Source organism: Somniosus microcephalus, chromosome 24 (genome assembly GCF_052327205.1).
Source record: "Somniosus microcephalus isolate GS21.2 chromosome 24, FLI_Smic_1.0, whole genome shotgun sequence".
NCBI classification, from domain to species: Eukaryota; Metazoa; Chordata; class Chondrichthyes; order Squaliformes; family Somniosidae; genus Somniosus; species Somniosus microcephalus.
This window is the reverse complement of record NC_141010.1, coordinates 13216225-13239317: the sequence shown is the minus strand read 5'-3', so window position 1 is coordinate 13239317 and position 23093 is coordinate 13216225. Positions and strand designations below refer to the sequence as shown.

The 23093-nt window shown below is 46.3% G+C and overlaps 1 protein-coding gene across 1 annotated transcript in view; it reads left to right on the top strand.

Moving 5' to 3' along the window:
* The window catches only part of LOC147101075 (integrin alpha-8-like), a 135281-nt gene that overhangs the window by 105141 nt on the left and 7047 nt on the right, over positions 1-23093 (top strand). The window contains exons 20-29 of the mRNA XM_085966230.1: positions 61-208; positions 3383-3475; positions 5478-5554; positions 9144-9224; positions 11011-11116; positions 12741-12893; positions 14968-15087; positions 17613-17726; positions 20187-20288; positions 22395-22511. Of these exons, the coding sequence (XP_085822356.1) occupies positions 61-208; positions 3383-3475; positions 5478-5554; positions 9144-9224; positions 11011-11116; positions 12741-12893; positions 14968-15087; positions 17613-17726; positions 20187-20288; positions 22395-22511 (1111 nt within the window). The remainder of the gene's footprint in view (positions 1-60; positions 209-3382; positions 3476-5477; positions 5555-9143; positions 9225-11010; positions 11117-12740; positions 12894-14967; positions 15088-17612; positions 17727-20186; positions 20289-22394; positions 22512-23093) is intronic.

Genomic DNA, 23093 nt, shown 5'->3' with positions numbered 1-23093 from the left:
ACGGATGAGGGAATCAGAATGCCGCCTGTAACTGTGTTTTTCTTATCACTAATTCCACAGCGATAAGGACCATTTGGTAGCTGGTGACTTAAACCCACTCACTGTGACTATCAATGCAGCCAATTATGGAGAAGGAGCTTATGAAACGGAACTCCACGTCCCCATCCCTCCGCAAGTAGACTTCATTGATGTTGTGTGGGACAGTAAGGTATGACCGGTGCCATTTCTCCATGTATCTATTGTACAGGGCTCAATTCACTAACCTTTTAGTGAGTTTAACTATATTATACGCTTGCGGGGTTGATGTTACGGGATGGTTGTCAAATGCCACTAATTCACTGTTCACTGCCACATCTCCCGAGGCATTGCTCATGGTGCGCTGGAGATTGTATTGGTTATACCCACCTAACACATCACAAATCCTTCTACTAACAAGGTCACAAAGTCCAAGAGCTGTGAAATAAGCATATCTTGAAATGAATTGGAGGCTAATTGCTTTCTTCCTGCTTTTTTAAATACATTTTTAAGAGGCTTTGTTCATTAATATAGTTCCTATCTGTTCATTTGTGATTTGCCCCAAGTTCTGAAATTCCCTCACGAAACCTCTCTACCTCTCTATCAATGTTCCCTGTCACTTTTTGGGGGGGAGCAACACGGCCCCTTTAACATACGCGCTTTTTTCAATTCAAAAGCCGGTTCACCGGCTCTGCGGGGCTATCGGAGCGCTGCGCGGCTGCGCGGGTTAAAGGGAACATTGCTCTCTACCTCTCTCTCCTCCTTTAAGACGTTCCTTAAAACCTACCTCTTTGACCAAAGCTTTTGGCCACCTGTCCTATTAGCTCCTTCAGTGTCAAATGTTGTCTCTGATAACGCGCCCGTGAAATGCCTTGGGATGTTTTACTACGCGAAAGGTGCTGGATAAACGCAAGTAGATTCAATCAGATGCAGGCGTGGCACGCACTCAAGTGTGATGGACAAGTTAAATGCAAGACCTGTAGGCAGGTGGATAGAAGCTGCTGAAAGGTCTGCAGATCAGCAGGTGAACGTTCTTCAGACCACGTCCACCATCCTTTTAGAAAGAAGCAGGTCCTCACTACATGTCATCCAGCCACTCCCATTCAAACGGAAGCTAAGTCGCACGGGGACAAACGCAACAACCAAACGTAATTGTTCTGGTTCTGATGGTCTTCCTTATTTTTATTCGTTCCTGGGATGTGGGCATCGCTGGCAAGGCCGGCATTTATTGCCCATCCCTAGTTGCCCTTGAGAAGGTGGTGGTGAGCCGCCTTCTTGAGCCGCTGCAGTCCGTGTGGTGAAGGTACTCCCACAGTGCTGTTAGGGAGGGAGTTCCAGGATTTTGACCCAGCGACGATAAGAACATAAGAAATAGGAGCAGGAGTAGGCCAATCGGCCCCTCGAGCCTGCTCCGCCATTCAATAAGATCATGGCTGATCTGATCCTAACCGCCAATCTACTATCACAGAACCATCTCCTGAATCTAACAGAATTAGACACACGAAATAGGAGCAGGATCAGGCTACACAGCCCCTGGGCCCGCTCCACTACCCACAGGGCCATGACCAATCCGAACCTAGACTCCTGTCCAAATTCCTGCCCGCTCCCCGTAACCCTTAATTCCCTTTACTTCTAGGAAACTGTCTATTTCTGTTTTAAATTTATGTAATGATGTAGCTTCTACAGCTTTTTGGGGCAGCATATTCCATGGACCTACCACCCTCTGAGTGAAGTAGTTCCTCCTCATCTCAGTTTTGAAAGAGCAGCCCCTTATTCTAAGACTATGCCCCCTAGTTCTAGTTTCACCCATCATTGGGAACATCCTCCCCGCATCCACCCGATCCAACCCCTTCACAATCTTATATGTTTCAATAAGATTGCCTCTCATTCTTCTGAACTCCAATGAGTAGAGTCCCAATCTACTCAACCTCTCCTCATATGTCCATCCCCTTATCCCCGGGATTAACCGAGTGAACCTTCTTTGTACTAACTCGAGAGCAAGTATGTCTTTTCTTAAATATGGACACCAAAACTGCATGCAGTATTCCAGGTGCGGTCTCACCAATACCTTGTACAACTGACGCAATACCTCCCTATTTTTATATTCTATCCCCCTAGCAATGAAAACCAACATTCCATTGGCCTTCTTAATCACTTAATCACGATGAAGGAACGGCCGATATATTTCCAAGTCAGGATGGTGTGGGACTTGGAGGGGGTCTTGGAGGTGATGCCAACAATTTGCCAGAATATGCGAGTCCTTCGAAGCTAGCAGTCCCCCATGGTGAGATGTGCATGGCATCATAGAAAGACTTGCATTTATATAGCGCCTTTCACAACCACTGAACGTCCCAACGCGCTTTATAGCCAATGAAGTACGTTTTGAAGTGGAGTCACTGTTGTAATGTGGGAAACACGGCAGCCAATCTGCGCACAGCAAGCTCCCACACTCAGCAATGGGTTAATGACCAGATAATCTGTTTTTTAGTGATGTTGGTTGAGGGATAAATATTGGCCAGGACACCGGGGATAACTCCCCTGCTCTTTTTCGAAATAGTGCCATGGGATCTTTTTCGTTCATCTGAGAGAGAGAACACTTTCTGCTCACAGAGGGGAAACCTAAAGATCTAATTATGTGAGAGTTGCCTGATACTTGACCTCGGGCATTTGAGAAATATCCAGTTTGGACACTGCTGCTGCTTTGCAGTCCTTGGAAATAGTGGCCGCGGGATCTTTTACGTCCACCTGAGAGAGCAGATGGGGCCTCGGTTTAATGTCTAATCTGAAAGATGGCACCTCTGACAATGCAGCACTCCCTCAGTGTTGCGCTGTCGGCCTAGATTTTTGTGCTCAAGTCACTGGACCAACAACCTTCTGACCCAGAGGCGAGGGTGCTACCAATTGAGCCATGGCTAGGCTAGTCTCGGCTCACACATAAAGAATGGCTGAGCTACTGAAGAGTGACTGGCGCCTTTGCCTCAACACCGCAGCACGGCTCGGCGCCTTTAAAAGAAGCAGGGAGAAAAACTCTTGCGTTTCGGTACAATTTGTAAACGCTGTGAATTGAAAATTGAGTGCTGGTGAGATTATTGGGCAGTGGTTGGGAGGGGCTCAGTATCGGCTCCCAGCCAAATCCCCTGAAGTGCGCAGTAACACCGCTTTTGATATCTAGTTGCGACGAAAGGTCCCCACAGCTTGAAATTTATGTTTGAACAATTCCTGTCCTATATCAGCCAATTTATGGCCTTTTTATCTGTGTCAAGATATTGATGGTTTATTTTGCAGTGTGCCAGCTTATTTTACAGTCTCCTGGTTACCGTCATAATGTGTTGGTTTAATTTGTGGTGTGCGCATTTCTTTCTTTAAGAACCTCAACAGGCTGAGCTGTAACCCAAAGGTGCAGAACGGCTCTCAAATGGTGATCTGTGACCTCGGTAACCCCATGAAACACGGCCTGCAGGTGAGACCTAGAGAATATCTAACCATAATTACATTTAAAGATCCTGATTTAATGCATGCAGCATTGCTAAAGGTGATGGGTGAATCTAGGGGCAGATATATAACCCTAGTTGTATTCCAATATACAGCTAATTAATACAAAAAGAAAATACTGCAGATGCTGAAAATCTGAAATAAAAACAGAAAATGCTGGAGAAACTCAGCAGGTCAGGCAGCATCTGTGAAGCGAGAAACAGATTTAATGTTTCAGGTCAATGACCTTTCATCAGAACCAGAAACGCTAACTGCTGAGTTTCTCCAGCATTTTCTGTTTTTATTTACAGCTAATTAATTTACCCCAATAATTTCTCTCATTTGAGTCCCTTCCTGTTGCTGGGTCTGGTTCCGCGGCACTGATCTGCCCCCAAGTGGGCATTCCTGGCATGACAGCCAATGCCAGTGACCGTGGCAGGGGGGGGAGGCATCGCACTTGAGTCTGATGCCATCCTCACCTGATGCCCACACACGCTCTGTCCAGGATGATTCACTAGATACCAATCGGACTGCAGCGGTTCAAGAAGAAGGCTCACCACCAGCTTCTCAAGGGCAACTATGGGTGGGCAATAAATGCTGGCTTTGCCAGCGACACCCATATCTCAAGAATGAATTAAAACAAAAATCCTGGTTGATTCTCCCCCTTTCCATCTCCTGACTAGTGGAGAGGCAACTGTAATGTTGAAGCTTACACCCAGGCTGTGATGCACTAACTCAGTACATAAGAACATAAGGATTAGGAGCAGGAGTCGGCCATATGGCCCCTCGAGCCTGCTCCGCCATTCAATAAGATCATGGCTGATCTTTGACCTCAACTCCACTTTCCCGCCTGATCTCCATATCCCTTGATTCCCCATGAGTCCAAAAATCTGTCTATCTCAGCCTTGAATATACTCAATGATTCAGCATCCACAGCCCTCTGGGGCAGAGAATTCCAAAGATTCACAACCCTCTGAGTGAAGAAATTCCTCCTCATCTCAGTCTTAAATGGCCGACCCCTTATCCTGAGACTGTGACACCTAGTTCTAGACAATCCAGTCAGAGGAAACAACCTCTCAGCATCTACTCTGTCAATCCCCCTCAGAATCTTATATGTTTCAATGAGATCACCTCCCATTCTTCTAAACTCCAGAGAGTACAGGCCCAATCTACTCAATCTCTCCTCATAGGACAACTCTCTCATCCCAGGAATCAATCTAGTGAACCTTCGTTGCACTGCCTCTGTACAGCCCAGGATTCCGAACCCAGGCCTCCCCTTCCTGAACTGTTTGGTTCACCAGGCGATGTATTTATCCACTGAATCACTCAAACAACGAACTCCGCTCCCCTTTTTACTGAGGTTTGACATATAGACCTTGCGGCAAATCGGAGTCAGAGGTAATTTGAATAGCAATTTAGGTCTAAGACTCGAGTAGTAGCAGTTGGGCCCAGAAAAGACACTTTTGAAATCAACCTTTTAAATACAATCTCTGAAGTCTAGTTTACTTTAATGTGTGAAAGTTTCTTAGATGATTATTTCCAATAATGTGGCTTTTTGCCCATCAAAGTCATTTCAGACCTTAACCCCGCATGTCCCAGGAGATCGGGTGACTTTGCAGTCAACCAGTCTGTGCTGAGCTGGTGATTCGGGTTGTTACAACAAGTCCTCTGATAAAAAACCCCGGGCCCTACGAAAAATCTGAATTCAAAATGAAACTCAGCCTGGTTACTTAAAAAATGCTAATCAAGGCCTGCGTTATCCTGACAAAGGGTCTTCGACCTGAAACGTTGACTCTATTTCTCTCTCCACGGATGTTGCCTGGCCTGCTGAGTTTTTCCAGCATTTCCTGTTGTTATTCCTGCGTTATTTATGTCGCTGCGTATTGATTATTAATGGCCGCTTGATTTTATTTACATGATAACAGCTGGCCTCCTTACTGAAACAGCTGTGACGACAATAAAAACGCCCCATCCATTTTGTTGCTCTTTAGTTATCCGCAGGGCTCCATTTCACGGTGCACAGCTTGGAGCAGGTGGAGAGCGTCACATTCAGCATGCAGATAAAAAGGTAAACAAGATAGAGCTCCGGCAGCCAGCAACGAGAGGACCAGAACGCGCGAATCTGATCAAAGACCATGACGTATATAAGCCCTTATTTTTTTGTAAAGGCAGCAAAAAACTGAGCCCGGAGCTGGCCAAATGTTATGAATAGGCTGCCCGTACCAGAAGAACATGTGCAGGGGAGCCAGGCCAGCAGCTCTTAAAGGGGAGGGGGCTATTTGTTGCGGTTTCCGTTCCCCTCGCAGTAGAACAGTGAGTAACCGCAGAAAAAAGCTGCAGAGGTTGCACAGAGCAATAACTCTCCTGCAAGAGTGCCTGGTAGATGGGTCTATGGTGAAAGAAAGAAAGAGCGAGCTTTACAGCCAGTAAAGTACTTTTTGAAGCGTAGTCACTGTTGCAATGTCGGAAACGCGGCAGACAATTTGCGCATAGCAGGCTCCCACAAACAGCAATGTGATAAATAACCAGATAATCTGTTTTTTTAGTGAAGTTGGTTGATGGATAAATATCGGCCAGGACACTGGGGAGAACTCCCCTGCTCTTCTTCAAAATAGCACCAAGGGATCTTTTATGTCCACCTGAGAGAGCAGACGGGGCCTCGGTTTAACGTCTCATCTGAAAGACGTCACCTCCGACAGTGCAGCACTCCCCCAGCACTGCACTGGAGTGTCAGCCTAGATTTTTATGCTCAAGTCTCTGGAGTATGGGGTATGGCAGGAGAAGGAAAAGATGAGATAACAACTTCTCAGAGTGACAGTACATACATGCAATCTGCCCTGCCCCTTCAAAATATTAATGGGTGTAATGAAATCTGTTTGTCTTGATCCTGTATTCGTTTTGCACTCATGTATATTATCCTCCCCCACTGTGTATAGTTTCACTTCCTCTTTCCCGACTAACCTGGGAGGTTCCAGGTCTTGGCTCTTGGCTCCGCCCCTGACTTCTCTTACATAAAGATCCCAGGATCTGTATGACTCATTCCTGTGAACCAGTCGGCGTGTTGAGATGTTAGCTCTGATCTTAGTGATTAAAAGCCAACTTGTTTAAGTCTATAACTTCTAGTTTTGTGGTTATTGAAGGCCCATCAATGGGCAAACCCAGTTTTAGCAGAGCCATCTCATTGACTATAATAATATAGATATATATAAAATAGAGAGAAAGAGAGAGAGAGAGGGGGAAAGCTGACCCATAGCTTCAGTTGAAGCCACAGAGTTGCAGCATATAGACAAGGAAGAGGATGGTCTGATTATGCTTGAATAGGTAAGAGTGAAACCAAGAGTGGCCATTCCCACCAGCTGGACAATGGAGGAGAGACATTAAAGGAGGATGGTGTGGTCAACCATGTTGAAGGCTGCACAGAGGTTAAGGTGGGATAATACACCACTGAATGGAAAGATTCAAACTGGGAGTTGCAGATGAGATAGGCACAGATCTCAGAGGTGAAAGCCAATTCAGGACCTTTGAGAAGAAAGGGAGCTTCGAGATGGGACAGTGCCGAGTGAGGACAGAGGGGTTGAAGAGAATGTTTTTTTCTGGATTGCTGATGGTTTTGAAAGGCGGGGGGACAGTCCCTGAGGCGAGGCACCAACTTGGTTGAATTTTCTTTTGAAGAGGTTACCAAGTTGCTGGATGTCGGGAATCTGGTTGACGTTGCATGTCTTGATTTTCAGAATGCCTTTGACAAGGTTCTGCACAAAGTGCTACTAACTAGGGTTGAGCCCTGTGGGATTGGCGGGCGGATTGGATAAGGAATTGGTTGTGTTCTGAAAGACAAAAAGTAACTATTAATGGTAGTGGTTCTGCATGGGGGCCTGTCACCAGGGGAATCCCACAAGGAACGCTGTTAGGGCTGTTGCACCTCACCATCTTCACCAATGATTTGGACGAAAGCATCGGGGGAACACTGTCCCTACGTACACTCGGGTGTGAGGTTCTTTGATGAGTAAAACAGATTGCAGGCAGATGTAGATGCACTGGGGGAAATTGACCCATATCTGGCAGTTATCTTTTAATACAGATAAATGTAACATAATGCACTTGGGATGGGGCAATTCCAAGCATATGTACACCAAGCAGGGTCATGTGCTCTCAAGATGGCTGAGAGGGAGCAGGACCTGGGTGTTATAGTGCGTGAGTCTTTGCTGTAAAAGTAAATAGGCTGTTAGGAGGTAGCTCTAGACCAATTAAATATGAAAGGAGAAATACTGTCCTTTCTCTGTATAAGGGCTCATTCAGGCCATGTTTAGAATACTGAGGTGGAATTGGGCCTCGGGCCTCATGAGCTATTTTTGCACGCACTGTCGGGACCTTTCGCGCCTCCACAGGCAGCTCGCGCGCTGAGGGTGACGAATGTCGTGTCACCTGTCTCACCGGCAGCGACCTGGAGGTAAGTCCCAGGAGAAGGGGTTGGAGTGGGCAACGGGTGGGGGGGAGAGGGGTGGTAGGGCGACCGTGATGACTGTGGAGTCGGGGAAAGCATTCCCGCTCCTGGCTCTACCAGGAAGGTGTTTTTTTCCTAATTTTATTTGAAAAGCTTATCTTTCATTTGGCAGCTGCTGAGGAATCCTGAGCAGGGTGGGCCCGACTGTTAGGAGATTAGCATGGCTCCTGTACAAGGGTGACATGCAAATAAGAACATAAGAACATAAGAAATAGGAGCAGGAGTAGGCCATTCGGCCCTTCGAGCCTGCTCCGCCATTCAATGAGATCATGGCTGATCTTCTGCCTCAACTCCATTCACTGGCCCTATCGCCATATCCCTTGATGCCCTTACTAGTTAGAAATCTATCAACTTCTGTTTTGAATATACCCAATGACTGAGCCTCCACAGCCCTCTGGGGTAGAGAATTCCAAAGATTCACCACCCTCTGTGTGAAGAAATTTCTTCTCATCTCAGTCCTGAATGGCCGACCCTTTATCCTGAGGCTGTGGCCCCTGGTTCTAGACTCCCCAGCCAAGGGAAACATTCTCCCAGCATCCACCCTATCAAGCCCTGTAATAATTTTGTATGCTTCAATGAGATCCCCTCTCATTCTGTGACACGGCCCATATTTTTCCTAAATAATGCAATTGAATGAAATGGCTGTCTTTTGTACGCTGTACGAAAAGAACAATTAAAAAAGATAACGTGTGAATTGAACAGGACATGTTCCCCATTGATGCTTTTCCTGGCAAATTGGACCCCAAAATAGAACAAAATCATTAATGGACGCTGCAGTCTACCATTGTATATTATTTTAAACAAGAGAAATACTCTTGAGTAATCTCACGGCCGAGGGGCTCCAGTGATTATAAACACTCTGGCTTCACTCTTACTGTTAGATATCTGAAGCCTTTGGTGAGCTTGCTGCCTTCCCATCATCAGCAGCTCCCGACATTATGTAATAAAATGGCTCTTCAGCGAGCACCTCGTAATAGCGTCAGCACAATTTCACCTCCACTTGCATCTGTCATTGATCCTGGTCCACTTAGCCTCGGGAGAGTGTGAGTAAACCGTTGTGATTTATTCTCAGACAGTGGGATCAAGTCCCTTCAGTTGAACAAGGGCTCCTTACTCCTAACCTTCTGTAACTCTAGATCAACTTGTTTTTTTACAGTAAAAACTCACAAAACCCTCACAGCAAGGTGGTCCATTTGAAGTTTCTTGTCAAAGCTGTGGCACATCTCGTTCTAAGAGGGTAAGAACCAGTCTTGTTGATCCTTTTAAATTATTATTTGTCTCGGCTGCCCGTGTCCTAACTCGCACCAAGTCCCGTTCACCCATCGCCCCTGTGCTCGCTGACCTACATTGGCTCCCGGTTAAGCAATGCCTCGATTTTAAAATTCTCATTCTTGTTTGCAAATCCCTCCATGGCCTCACCCCTCCCTATCTCTGTAATCTCCTTCAGCCCCACAACCGCCCCCCCCCCCACCCCGAGATATCTGCGCTCCTCTAATTCTGCCCTCTTGAGCATCCCTGATTATAATCACTCAACCATTGGTGGCCGTGCCTTCTGTTGCCTGGGCCCTAAGCTCTGGAATTCCCTGCCTAAAATCTCTGCCTCACTACCTCTCTTTCCTCCTTTAAGACGCTCCTTAAAACCTACCTCTTTGACCAAGCTTTTGGTCATCTGCCCTAATTTCTCCTTATGTGGCTCGGTGTAAAATTGTTTTGTCTTGTAATACTCCTGTGAAGCACCTTGGGACGTTTTACTGCATGAAAGGCGCTATATAAATACAAGTTGTTGTTGTTGTTGGTTATCGGAGTGGGTCATTGTGAAATATTGGGGTAATCCTGAGCTCCCATGGTCCTGGCAGGGTGCACTATCTCTGATGTAGCCCGATCTCTGACTTGCAATCCATGTAAATGTGGCTTATCCACTGCGAAGCACAGGATCACTGAACTATCCTTTATATCTCCACCCTTTGCCCCTTTGTTGGGGACATGTTTCCTGTCAGCCGATTATAAAGTGGTATCGGCATCAAACCAATGGCCCTCCCCCCAACCCCTCCCACCCAAGATGGACCAACTGTAACTATGAAGGGGAACGTGAACCCCACTTTGTCAGGACAGGATGGAATGGTGATCTTTATTTTAAATTCATCCTCGTGAAGTGGGCTTCGCTGGCAAGGCCAGCATTTATTGCCCATCTCTAATTGCCCTTGAGAAGGTGGTGGTGGGCCTTCTTCCAGAACCGCTGCAGTCTGTGTGGTGAAGGTGCTCCCACAGTGCTGTTAGGGAGGGAGTTCCAGGATTTTGATCCAGCGGCGATGAAGGCACGGCGATCTATGTCCAAGTCGGGATGGTGTGTGACTTGGAGGGCAACTTGAAGGTGATCTAAGCCATTATGTGTTCTCATCAGCTCTCACCACCCTATTTCACCGATGTGGGTGGGAGCCCAATTGACCTGGTTCAGTTTGGGGCTCCCTACAGATTTGGAAATGATGTTTTCCTGGAGGATTTACCTGCAGGATTCATCGTCCACTTTGTCTAGAGCTACAGCGGCTGCAGACCGAGACCATGTGATCGGAGGATGGCCCTTCCGAACATCCCAGCCACAAGTAAGCATGCAACGATTGATTTCCGTCTTTACCGCTTGGACATTGGGTATTGCCGAGGCGGAGTGCAGAAAGGAAAATCAGGCGGCGAGCATCACACGCTACTTGTGGAGCCTGCTTGACTTTCTTTCCGTTCATGTAACAGCAGCCGCTGTTACTAACATGCGATGCAATGCTCAGCACCCAAGGGCTAAATCTACCCTGTGTTGTGTAAATAGAGAAATAAGGGGCATCTGTCTGACAGCCCCACGTTAGACCACCTCCCTCGAGTCAAAGCAATTGAACAATGAATCAGTGCGGGACTGAGCCAGGGAATACTGTATGTTACGGGAAGACCGAACAAGGGAAGGAAATGAATAAAAATCCGGGAAGTTTAGGAGTTTCTTTATTGCGCACACTTCATAACCATTTGTCTTTTAATGTCAGGGCTTCGCTGCCTGAGCAGATTGTCCTCCCATTTGTTGATCTAGAGTCACCAGCAAATGCGGTGGTGAAGAATGATTCTCTACCGATGGTGGAGCATGTCTATGAGGTAGGTGACATGAATCAGTCATTCATGAAAGAAAGACTTATGAAATAATACTGAGCAGCCTGCGGGTGCCGCTGTCCAGGGAGAGTATAAATACTCGGGCATGGGCCCAGCTTGCTCAGGACATTCTTTAACAGGAACTAGTGAAGGACACAACTAGACCTCCATGTTGTAAAACAGTTGATTAAAGCTTTGTTTAACGCTTAGACCAAGTGCCTAGTAGTTTTCTTACGTCAGTAGGTACAGCACCTGATGGACTTTGAGGTACCTATTTCTGGTGGCCGCCAGGTGCAACGGCAGTTGCTGCTGACGTTACCATTTTTGTATGCATCATGCCCACAGTGTTGGACAAGCTGCCCATGTGTGCTGGTTGAGAATGTAGACAATTCCATAGCTGGAGCGGCCTCCACATCTTGGGGGGCAGGCAGGAGACACCAGTTATATAAATTCAGTGTCACACTGGGAACCAGTTGAGATATTATTGCTACCATGATACTCAGTGGATAAATGCATCTTTCAGAGTGGTATTTAACCATAGAATTACATTTACATAGAATATACAGCACAGAAACAGGCCATTCGACCCAACTAGTCTATGCTGGTGTTTATAATCCACACGCGTCTCCTCCCATTCCATCTACCTCATCTCAGCCTTTCAGCATATCTTTCTATTCCCTTTTCTCTCATGTACTCCTCTAGTTTCCTTTTGAAAGCATCTAAGCTATTTGCCTCAACCACTTCCTGTGGTAGTGAGTTCCACATTATAACCGCTCTCTGAATAAAGAAATTTTCTTATATTTCCCTATGGATTTATTAGTAACCAGAAGTCCTCGGGCTTGATCCCTGGCCTGTGCTCAGTTAGCTGAATTCAGTCAAGGTGCCAGAAGAATCATAGAATAGTATAGCACAGAAGGAGGCCATTCAGCCCATCACGTCTGCGCCGGCTCTTTCGAAGAGCAATCCAGTTAGACAGACTCATAAGAATATAAGAAATAGAAGCTGGAGTAGCCTCTTCGAGCCTGCTCCACCATTCAATAAGATCATGGCTGATCTTCTACCTCATCTCCACTTTCCCGCACTATCCCCATATCCCTTAATTCCCTTTGTTCCCAAAAATGTATTGACCTCTGTCTTGAATATACTCAACGACTGAGCATCCAAAGCCCTCTGGGGTAGAGAATTCCGAAGATTCACAACCCTCTGAGTGAAGAAATTCCCCCTCATCTCAGTCCTAAATGGCCGACCTGTTATTCTGAGACTGTGACCCCTTGTTCTAGGCTCTCCAGCCAAGGGAAACAACCTCTCAGCATCTACCCTGTATCTCCCTCAGAATCTTATATGTTTCAATGAGGTCACCTCTCATTCTTCTAAACTCCAGAGAGTATAGGCCCAATCTACCCAATCCCTCCTCATAGGACAACCCTCTCATCCCAGGGATCAATCTAGAGAACCTTTGTTGCACCGTCTCTAAGGCAGGTATATCCTTCCAAAATGGCATAGCAGTGGTCTACCCCAGTTCCTATCATGAGCTAAAAGGGATTAACTCAACATGAAGCGATACAGTAGTTGATTTAAAAACTATCAAAATGGCTTTGGAAAAAACAACTCCTTCTGTGTCTAACCTTAGCTGCACAACCATGGTCCGTCAACAATTAGTGACGCCGTGATAAAAGTGGACTGGCCTGCAGATTTCTATGGTGACGGTCTACTGTTCAAATCTAAGATTATTCCATGGGGACCAATCAACTGCACAGTGAACTCATCTGATGCTAAGAATTGGGTGAGACTTTGCGTTTTCAAAATTTGTATTTTTTTTGTGTGGGGAAATTGAGGTGTGAAGATGGGTTAGTCATTGTTGCTGGTACATTGTACAGGAAACTCTCGATTTACCGGCACCTTAATAACCGGAAATCTCGATTAACCGACAAAATTCAGGAGTAGGTTCAGGTAAGTTTTACTTCATATTAGTGGCCATTCCTGGATCTGTGGCTGTGCAATCGGGGTTCCTGCACCTGTTGCAAACCAACAGGGATGCTTGGTCTGTGGCCGGGGTTCCTGCACCTGTTGCTAAGCAACAGGGAAGCCTAGATTTGTTGCTGTGTACGGAGCTCTCGTACCTTTTAACTATACCTCACTGTAATCCGGACTTTTTGATAAACCGGCACCACGCCGGTCCCGTCGGTGCCGGATAAAAAAGAGTTTCCTGTATTGCATTGCCTGTGTTGACATTCTACTTTGAGAATTTGTTAAGTTTGTGTTTCTGTGCACCTTGATTTCTCTTAGGGCACTGTTTTAAAACCAAGATTTTATCATTAAAAGAGTAGTGGAACTGATGCCACCGTGATTGGAACAAATATTAAATGAGAATGCTGTGGAGTCATAGCCAATGTTTCCCCCCCCCCCCCCGCCCCATTATTTTATTTGGGTGCGCGGCCATGACCGGTTCCGCCCATGCGCAAAATTTAACATTGAGAAAGCCGGGCCCAGGCCCGGGCTGTGCAGTTTAGAGGGAACTTTGATCATAGCTATAGCTTTAATAGAGGCCTTGCATTACTGCTCTGAATGCTGTATGTATCACAACAAGATTATGTTTGGCTGTTTGCCCCTTGTGGTTGATTAATCTAACATCTGTCTGAGGCTGAACCACACTGTTCGCAACCTTGGTGTTATATTTGACCCTGAAATGAGCTTCCGACCACATATCCGCAGCATAACAAAGACTGCCTACTTCCACCTCCGTAACACCACCCATCTCCGCCTTTGCCTCAGCTCATCCGCTGCTGAAACCCTCATCCATGCCTTTGTTACCTTTAGACTTGACTATTCCAACACACTCCTGGCTGGCCTCCCACGTTCTACCCTACGTAAACTTGAGGTCATCCAAAACTCAGCTGCCCGTGTCCTAACTCGCACCAAGTCCCGCTCACCCATCACTCCTGTGCTCGCTGACCTACATTGGCTCCCGGTTAAGCAATGCCTCGATTTCAAAATTCTCATCCTTGTTTTCAAATCCCTCCATGGCCTCGCCCCCCCCATCTCTGTAATCTCCTACAGCTCCACAACCCCCCCGAGATATCTGCGCTCCTCTAGTTCTGCCCTCTTGAGCATCCCTAAAATAATCGCTCCACCATTGGTGGCCATGCCTTCTGTTGCCTGGGCCCTAAGCTCTGGAATTCCCTCCCTAAACCTCTCCGCCTCGCTACCTCTCTTTCCTCCTTTAAGACGCTCCTTAAAACCTACCTCATTGACCAAGCTTTTGGTCACCTGCTCTAATTTCTCCTTAGGTGGCTCAGTGTCACTTTTTTTTCTCTTATAATACTCCTGTGAAGCGCCTTGGGAAGTTTTACTACATTAAAGACGCTATATAAATGCAAGTAATTGTTGTTGTAATCTACCAACACTCATTTTTTTTAGGCTAACACATGAAGAGTGGTTACTTGGGTAAGGTCCTGTATGTTGTCCACAGGTACAGTGATGACACCCAGCTTTATCTTTATCCTTAGTAAAGGCGCTAGATAGTGCGGAGCAGGAACCCTGGTTGATTTTATTTCCCCCTCCCTACCTCAGTGCTCTGATTGTAGTGTCACCATCGCCTGACTCAGCAAAGGTCAGCGATTGAACCAAGATTTTAGTTTAGCTCATAAGACTCGGCAACACGGCATCAAACAGCGTATTCACCAACTGAGCCGTCAGGGTGAGGCCTCTTTTGGTTCTTCTTGAGCGCAAGGTTTTCAAAACTATTTTCTCATGATGATGATATCCTTTAAAGAGATTGTCAAAGACTACAGTTATATGATCTAACTTTACTTATAATTCCAGAATCATGAATAATTATACTGCCCTTTCACCTGTAGGTGGAGCCGATGAGTACAAAGAGCCCTCTGTCCAATGCTACTGAGAGCTATCGTCATGAGATCAATAAAAGAGATGTCAGCAAAGTCGAAAATTCAGTGGAGGAGGCCACCTTTAATCTGGTGAGAATGTTTATCAAAATGTCACAACCCTGCGGTTTTGCATCTTGATGACCTAATTCTACTGTATAAAAACAAATCTCTCTTTTGTCATTATAAAATCACCCTGGGTGCATAACTGTCTCAACCGCTCGACGTGGTTTCATGCATTGGCACTTTTAATTTGCACAGTCAGTTGCCTCTGGCTGACAGAACTTGTCTACAGGTAAGTTTTCGCCCATATACTCTTAAAGGGACACTGACCCATTTGTCGCAAGCTTTCACACGCTGTTGTGCTACTTGAAGCTAAGTGCTGCCAAAAATAGAACAAACGGCCAATTGGTGCAGCACCGTCATAGTGCACAGCAGTTACATGCCTTGTTTGCCAGCCCTGTGATTACACATTCAGAGCCTAAGGGAAGCTAACAATTCAACGTATCACTAATACAAAAAAAATACTGCAGATGCTGGAAATCTGAAATAAAAACAGAAAATGCTGGAGATACTCAGCAGGTCAGGCAGCATCTGTGAAGAGAGAAACAGATTCACGTTTCAGGTCATATATATTTTTTATCCACACTTTTGTTCTGTTCTTCTCCCCCACATGGCAGCTGTCTTTCATTCTGCCAGCGCAATTCACACTTCATCTCGAGCCATCCTTTGTTTCTTAACCTGTCCCATTACCATCTCCTCTCGCCTTGAATATCTCTTAATGTCTCTTAACCTCTTCCATCTTCTATCCTATCACAGACCTTCCCTTTTGTTCTTTCATCCCCTCCCCCCTTTCCCAGCCCCTAAACTTGCTTAAAAATCTGCTCCATTTCCTGCTTTTTTCCAGTTCTGACGAAAGGTTATCGACCTGAAACGTTAACTCTGTTTCTCTCTTCACAGATGCTGCCTGACCACCTGAGTATCTCCAGCATTTTCTGTTTTTAATCCAATGTATCACTTCATTAGTTCTGGCTTAGGTTCACATTGTTAGTTCAGTCGAATTTGAACCACTTAAGCCGGAACAACACTTTTCCACCTGCACATCCCAATGCGGAGTACTGTTTAAAGCTCCCTCAGCACTAATATCAGTAAGACCAGATTTGAAGCCACACACCAGTATTTCTTAGTCTCTTTTCTTCTTAGGCAGTCCCTCGGAACCGAGGATGACTTGCTTCCACATTAAAAATGAGTTCTCAGGTGACTGATGAGTCCAATGCGGGACCTACAGTCTCTGTCACAGGTGGGGCAGACGGTGGTTGATGGGGCGGGTGGGTGGGGTGCTTGGGTTGACGTGCGCTCCTTGCGCTCCTTGCGCTTGGCTTCCGCTTGCTCCCGGCGAAGAGACTCGAGGTGTTCGGCGCCTTCCCGGATGCTTCTCCTCCACTTTGTGCGGTCTTGGGCCAGAGATTTCCAGGTGTCGGTAGGGACGTTGCACTTTTTCAAGGAGGCTTTGAGGGTGTCCTTGAAGCGTCTCCTCTGCCCACCTGGGGCTCTCTTGCCGTGTTGGAGCTCCGAGTAGAGCGCTTGTTTCGGGAGTCTCGTATCAGGCATGCGGACAATGTGACCTGTCCATCGGAGCTGATTGAGCGTGGTCAAAGCTTCGATGCTGGGGATGTTGGCCTGAGCGAGAACACTGACATTGGTGCACCTATCCTGCCAATAGATTTGCAGGATCTTGCGGAGGCAGCATTGGTGGTACCTCTCCAGTGCTTTGAGGTGCCTGCTGTACATGGTCCATGTCTCTGAGGCATTTCTCAGTCTACACTGCAGACTGTAACAAGTTCCCATCACCTAACGCCAACCTCAGATTAGGAATCCTAAAGATGCTTCAAGCTTCTCTAATGGTGACTACTAGAGATAGACAATAATTGTGGCCTAGCTCGCAATGCCTGTATCTCGTGAACAAATATGTTAAAAAAAAAAGCTTTTAGACTCTAGCTGTCATTAATACGTTCTCCCGGCTTATTACATAGACACACTGGACTGTCTGAATTTATACCCAGGTTTTACCAATAGGTGCACTGGGCTTATTGGCAGCACGGACTCCAGACTTAATGTTAACACTAATGGATGCAGTGTCCCTTGATTGACATTATCTGCTTCCTAGGATAGATGCAATAGTATCCAGGCAACAGTGATGGTTTTCATTGGTGAAAACTCTAGTTCCCAAAGAGCTAACCAAATGTTTCAAGTCCTGGACGTCCAAACATCTTGCTGATTCTTGACTGGTGAGGTTTGAGCTCAGTTGACACAAACTTTTCACCTGAACTGACTCCAGACTGCAAAAACATGCCTGCACTTCTAACGTGCCATTTTTTTCAAGGAAGGTTATGCAAATGGTGTGTTGTGATAAGATATTTATTCCCAATAATTTACCATTTTCTACTCATTTTGATTGAAAGCTTCATTTTAGTTTTGACTTGGTTTGAGTTAATTAATCAAATCCAGACCCTGCCAGATCTTACTCCTTAGCTTCATACCCAACCCACTCAGAAATGACTCAGCTTGAGGGGGTTTTAAAGAACTTTAAGGCTGATGCTGGACTGTCTTCCTACTAGGACTGCAACACCGTGACCTGTGTGAAAATTACGTGCGACGTGGGTCATCTGGAGAAAGAAGAGGGAGCTGTGATAAACATACAGTCTTATCTCACGATGGACATCTTTGTTAAGGTAAACTACGAGATTTGCTTTCAAAAAGTGAATTCTGTCACCCGCAGCCATCTGCCTTATTTATTGTTCTTATGATAGCGGCTGAGGTAAATTTATAGAATATTATGGTGACTTTGGGTGGCGCAGGGCGGACGAGCGTTGGTAAGGCCACTGCCCAGTGTGGAACTCAGCCATACTTGGTCCCAAGTTCAATCTTCGGTCTGTAATCTCAGCTGGGATGGCAGTAACAATTATAAGAACATAAGAATAAGGAGAAGAGTAGACCATACGGCCCCTCGAGCCTGCTCCGCCATTCAATAAGACCATGGCTGATCTTCGACCTCAACTCCACTTTCCCGCCCGATCTCCGTATCTCTTGATTCCCCTAGAGTCCAAAAATCTATCTGTCTCAGCCTTGAATATACTCAACGACTGAGCCTCCACAGCTCTTTGGGCAGAAAATTCCAAAGATTCACAACCCTCTGAGTGAAGAAATCTCTCCTCATCTCAGTCTTGAATGGCCGACCCCTTATCCTGAGACTATGCCCTTTGAGTTCTAGACTCGTCAGCCAGGGGGAAACAACCTCTCAGCATCTACCCTGTCAATCCCCCTCAGAATCTTGTATGTTTCAATTGGCCTGCCCACCCCTGAATTAGAAAAGAGAAAAATCATCCAGCGTTTCCATTCCTAACTGGTGTCCAAGGACCCCTGCTGGAAAATGAATGTGCGGAGGTTGGGTGAAAACGGGACCATGCTAGGCCGTGACACCCCCTGCACCTTTCAAGTCAAATACTCTGTTGTCCTTCACTGCCTAAGCTCCCGCATGAAGAATGGTCACTTGGGTGATGTTCTGGTGGACAACAGTGACTAATGGAGCCATATCCCAGCATAAGTTAGCAGGTTCAGGAGAGGTGGAGAGGCAAGTGGAAAGGAGATGGGGAGTAAGAACATCTTGGACCAAAGTTCAATCTATTCTATCTGATGGGTTTTAACAGTTGAGATGCAATCAGTTCCAGCTCTGTCAATTCAGCAACAACAGTAACAACAACTTGTATTTATATAGCGCCTTTAACCTAGTAAAACATTCCAAGGCACTTCACAGGAGTGTTATCAGACAAAAAAATTTGACACCAAGCCACATAAGGGGAAATTAGGACAGATGACCAAAAGCTTGGTCAAAGAGGGAGGTTTTAAGGACTGTCTTAAAGGAGGAAAGAGAGGTAGAGAGGCAGAGAGGTTTAGGCAGGGAATTCCAGAGCTTAGGGCCCAGGCAATAGAAGGCACGGCCACCAATGGTTGAGCGATTATAATCAGGGACGCTCAAGAGGGCAGAATTAGAGGAGCACAGAGATCTCGGGGGGTTGTGGGGCTGGAGGAGATTACAGAGATAGGAAGGGGGCGAGGCCATGGAGAGATTTGAAAACAAGGATGAGAATTTTGAAATGTAGGTCAGCGAGCACAGGGGTAATGGGTGAACGGGACTTGGAGCGAGTTCAGTTGCTAATGATCATAAATCCAGAACATAAAACCTCGCCAAACCTGAGAATAACTGTCCCTAACTGAACAATCTCACTCAGAAGCCACAGGATTGACACATGTGAGGAACTTAGAATGTACATTTGACAGGTGTTCCTGAGTGCACTGAGTACTCTATTGTATATCTAAAGCTTACGGTACCTGACCTCAGAGGCTTTGATGGGGATGTTAGTGTCAAAGTGGAAAATGTTCAGTTCCTCAGTACTGCCATAATTTGGACTGAAATACAAAATTCACCAAAATTATAAATCAGTGGAAAACATTTCTGTGGTGTAAAGGTTGCAACAGAAATTCAAAACTTGAATGGTCCATTACCAGATTTTCACTGTCCCATGGAAATAAACATTACTCAGAAACAGCGAGGAGGAATAAAGGACGGAAACCCTTTGCCCTTGATTTCCTGGGGCCGCCCCAGTACATGTCATTGGGCCTCCATCTGTTGTAAGTGCAGGCCCAACAATCCCATGTTAATAAGGTAGGAGGGGGGCGTCCTTGCCGCCCACCTCATTTTGTTGTGCTTATAAACTGTTAAATCTCTCACTTCTTCCAGTTCTGACGAAAGATCATCGGCCTGAAACGTTGACTCACTCTCTCTCTCTCACCACAGACGCTGCCTGGCCTGCTGAGAGTTTTCCAGCATTTTCTGTTTTTATTTCAGATTTTCGGTAATATTTTGCTTTTGTTGTAGAAATGTCCTAGGTTCAGTTTATGCTGACTTAGCTGGTCCCATCAAGAGTGGCATTTGGGCTGGGGGGAGAGTAAAATTCAGCTATACCTGAGCGCTGTCCAGCTGCCCCGTGCTTGAAAGTGAATGTCCACTTGGGCGAGGTACCAGAGAGCTGCCAACACCTGTGGAGTCAGATCCCAACAAGAAGCCGTACTGGCAGGAAAGGAAATTAAAGAAAATTAAAACAAAAATACACATATACTCTTATGTTTTACAGAACCGTAACGAGCAGTTTACATTCCATTCCAAGGCGTCGTTCACCGTGCAAGAAATGCCATACAAAGTACAGCCTGAAGAATTGCCCCGTGGCAACACGATGGTAAGCACCACAGAAGAGCGACGCGGTAGAATTGGAGGTTTCAGCTGCTGGAAGCCAAGTTCTACTCACAGCTAATAGTTGGTTAATATTTCTAGGTGTTGCATATTGTCGCCAGCAAGTTCCGCGAGGGTGCTCCTGATCAACCGCCGTAACTTCAGCGGAAGATTGGCGGAAAGCCCGGAGAAACCGTGCAAGCAGAATTCACACAGTTTCCGTGGATCTTCTGATGATGTTACGGCAGATGATCAGCAGGACCCCTGTGGAAATTCAACCCCGATCGGAAGATAGCACTGTGGGAGTACCTTCACCACACAGACTGCAGCAGTTCAAGAAGGCGGCTCATCACCACCTTCTCAAGGGCAACGAGGGATGGGCAATAAATGCTGGCCTTGCCAGCGATGCCCAGATCCCATAAGTGAATTTTAAAAAAGAAAACGAATGAACTCACATTTATATAGCACCTTTCTCCATCTCAGGACATCCCAAAGTGCTTTACAACCAATGAAGTACTTTTGATGAGTACTCGCTGTTGTAATGTAGGAAAATGCAGCAGCCAATTAGCACACAACAAGGTCCCACAATCTGTTTTAGTGATGTTGATGGAGGGATAAATATTGGCCAGAACACTATGGAGAACTCCCCTGTTCTACTTCGAAATAGTCTTCTTCTTAGGTAGTCCCTCGGAACCGAGGATGACTTGCTTCCACACTAAAAATGAGTTCGCAGGTGACTGATGAGTCCAATGCGGGACCTACAGTCTCTGTCACAGGTGGGGCAGACGGTGGTTGAAGGGGCGGGTGGGTGGGGTGCTTGGGTTGACGTATGTTCCTTGCTCTGCCTGCGCTTGGCTTCCGCTTGCTCCCGGCGAAGAGACTCGAGGTGTTCAGCACCTTCCCGGATGCTTCAAAATAGTGCCATGGGATCTTTGACGTCCACCTGAGAGAGCAGACAGGGCCTCGGTTTAACATCTCATCCAAAAGACGGCACCGCCGACAGTGCAGCACTCCCTCAGTACTGCACTGGAGTGTCAGCCTGGATTATGTGCTCAAATCTCTGGAGTGGGACTTGAACCCACAACCTTCTGACTCAGAGGAAAGAGAGCTAGCACTGAGCCACAGCCGACACATACATTAACTGGGCTTATTTTCAGATCGACTGTTAAACCCCAATTCAGTGAGAGTTGTTCAGAGCAAAGGAGTTGCTCTACAGTGCATGCCAAAGAGTTGATGCACACAAAACTAAGGCACTACAGTGCAACCACTGAAGGGAGGGCGTTATTACAGTGTGACAAGTTTACATAGGCTGTTACAAAGTAAAAAATAAAGACTAACAGTTATATAGCGCCCTTCACGACCTCAAGATGTCCCAAAGCACTTTACAACCAATGAAGTACTTTTGAAGTGTCGTCACTGTTGTAATGTAAGAAACATGGCAGCCAATTTGAGCCACACAAGGTTTCACAAACGGCAATGAGATCATGACCAGATAATCTGTTTTTTTATTGATGTTGGTTGAGAGATAAATATTGGCCAAGACACCGGGGAGAACTCCCCTGCTTTTCTTCGAAATGGAGCCGTGGGATCTTTTACGTTCACCTGAGAGGACAGACGGGGCCTTGATTTAACATCTCATTTAAAAGCCGGCACCTCTGACAGTGCAGCACTCCCTCAGCACTGCACTGGAGTGTCAGCCGAGATTTTGTTACAGCCTATGTTAGAAGTCTGTGTGGAAACTGTCCAAAGATGTTAACCTTGAGGTGGCAATAAGTATCATGCCCACTCCCTCCTCTGCCCACCCTAAAATAAGTATCAGCATTTTACCTCTTCATCCTGCAGAAAAGGAGGTGAATTCGACTGTTCTTCACTCCCAACTATCATAAAATATCTATGCCTGCCTATAGGTAGAGTGTTCTTTAAGATTCATTTAAGGTTTGGGGATATAGGAATTTGGAAGGAGCACGAATTCACACTGTGCCACTCACTTGCGTTCAGTAGAATGGATTGGCTGATCTGAGGTTGGGGGGATCTGTCGGTGTTGCTTTCCCTACCATGGCGGAAATGCCATCAATCACAATAAGACCAATGACACTGTTCTTTTTTGTTCCAGGTACAAACTCTTATTGAACGCAGTACACCTGAGGGTACCGTGCCCGTCTGGTGTATTATAGTTGCCGTGCTTGGTGGCCTGCTACTTGTGGCTCTGGTGGCATTCCTCCTTTGGAAGGTAGCTATGTTGATGACGAACATACATTAACGCACTCGTAACGGCAAGAGCGCGCGCAGGCAGCCCTTGAAATAAGCCTCAATCATTGTTAGGTCCCTTTTTGATTAATATATAAAGCAGTGGGTGTGATTTTCACCTTCATTGCTTGGGCGATAAACGGGTGGAGCGGACTGCCCATCCCTTACTGAACCCGGCTGATTTTTAGTTCCAACGCTTTTAGTGGAAATAAAAATGAGGCGGGTTCTATAACGTTATCGTAATATCATCCTAGTGGTGAAGGTGACTATTACCCCCAGTGTTATCGGGTACGGGTACAAGCGAGAGAGATTCAAATTGAATGGAAAGGAAATGTAATTTGTTGGTGATAAATTTGCAGTGTAAAAATGTTTGGGTGAGAGGATTAAAATGACATACATGGGGCTGGATTTTCATTGAGGAGGCGGGACTACAACTTTCAGGGTTGTAGTCCCGCCTCCATCGAGTTGTGGCCAACCCACGTGATTTTCCCCTGATTGACCTTGTTTAGCCCGCCCAGCGGGCTCAGCAGGCCAATTAAGGGCCACCCGGCAACAGGTGACGTCA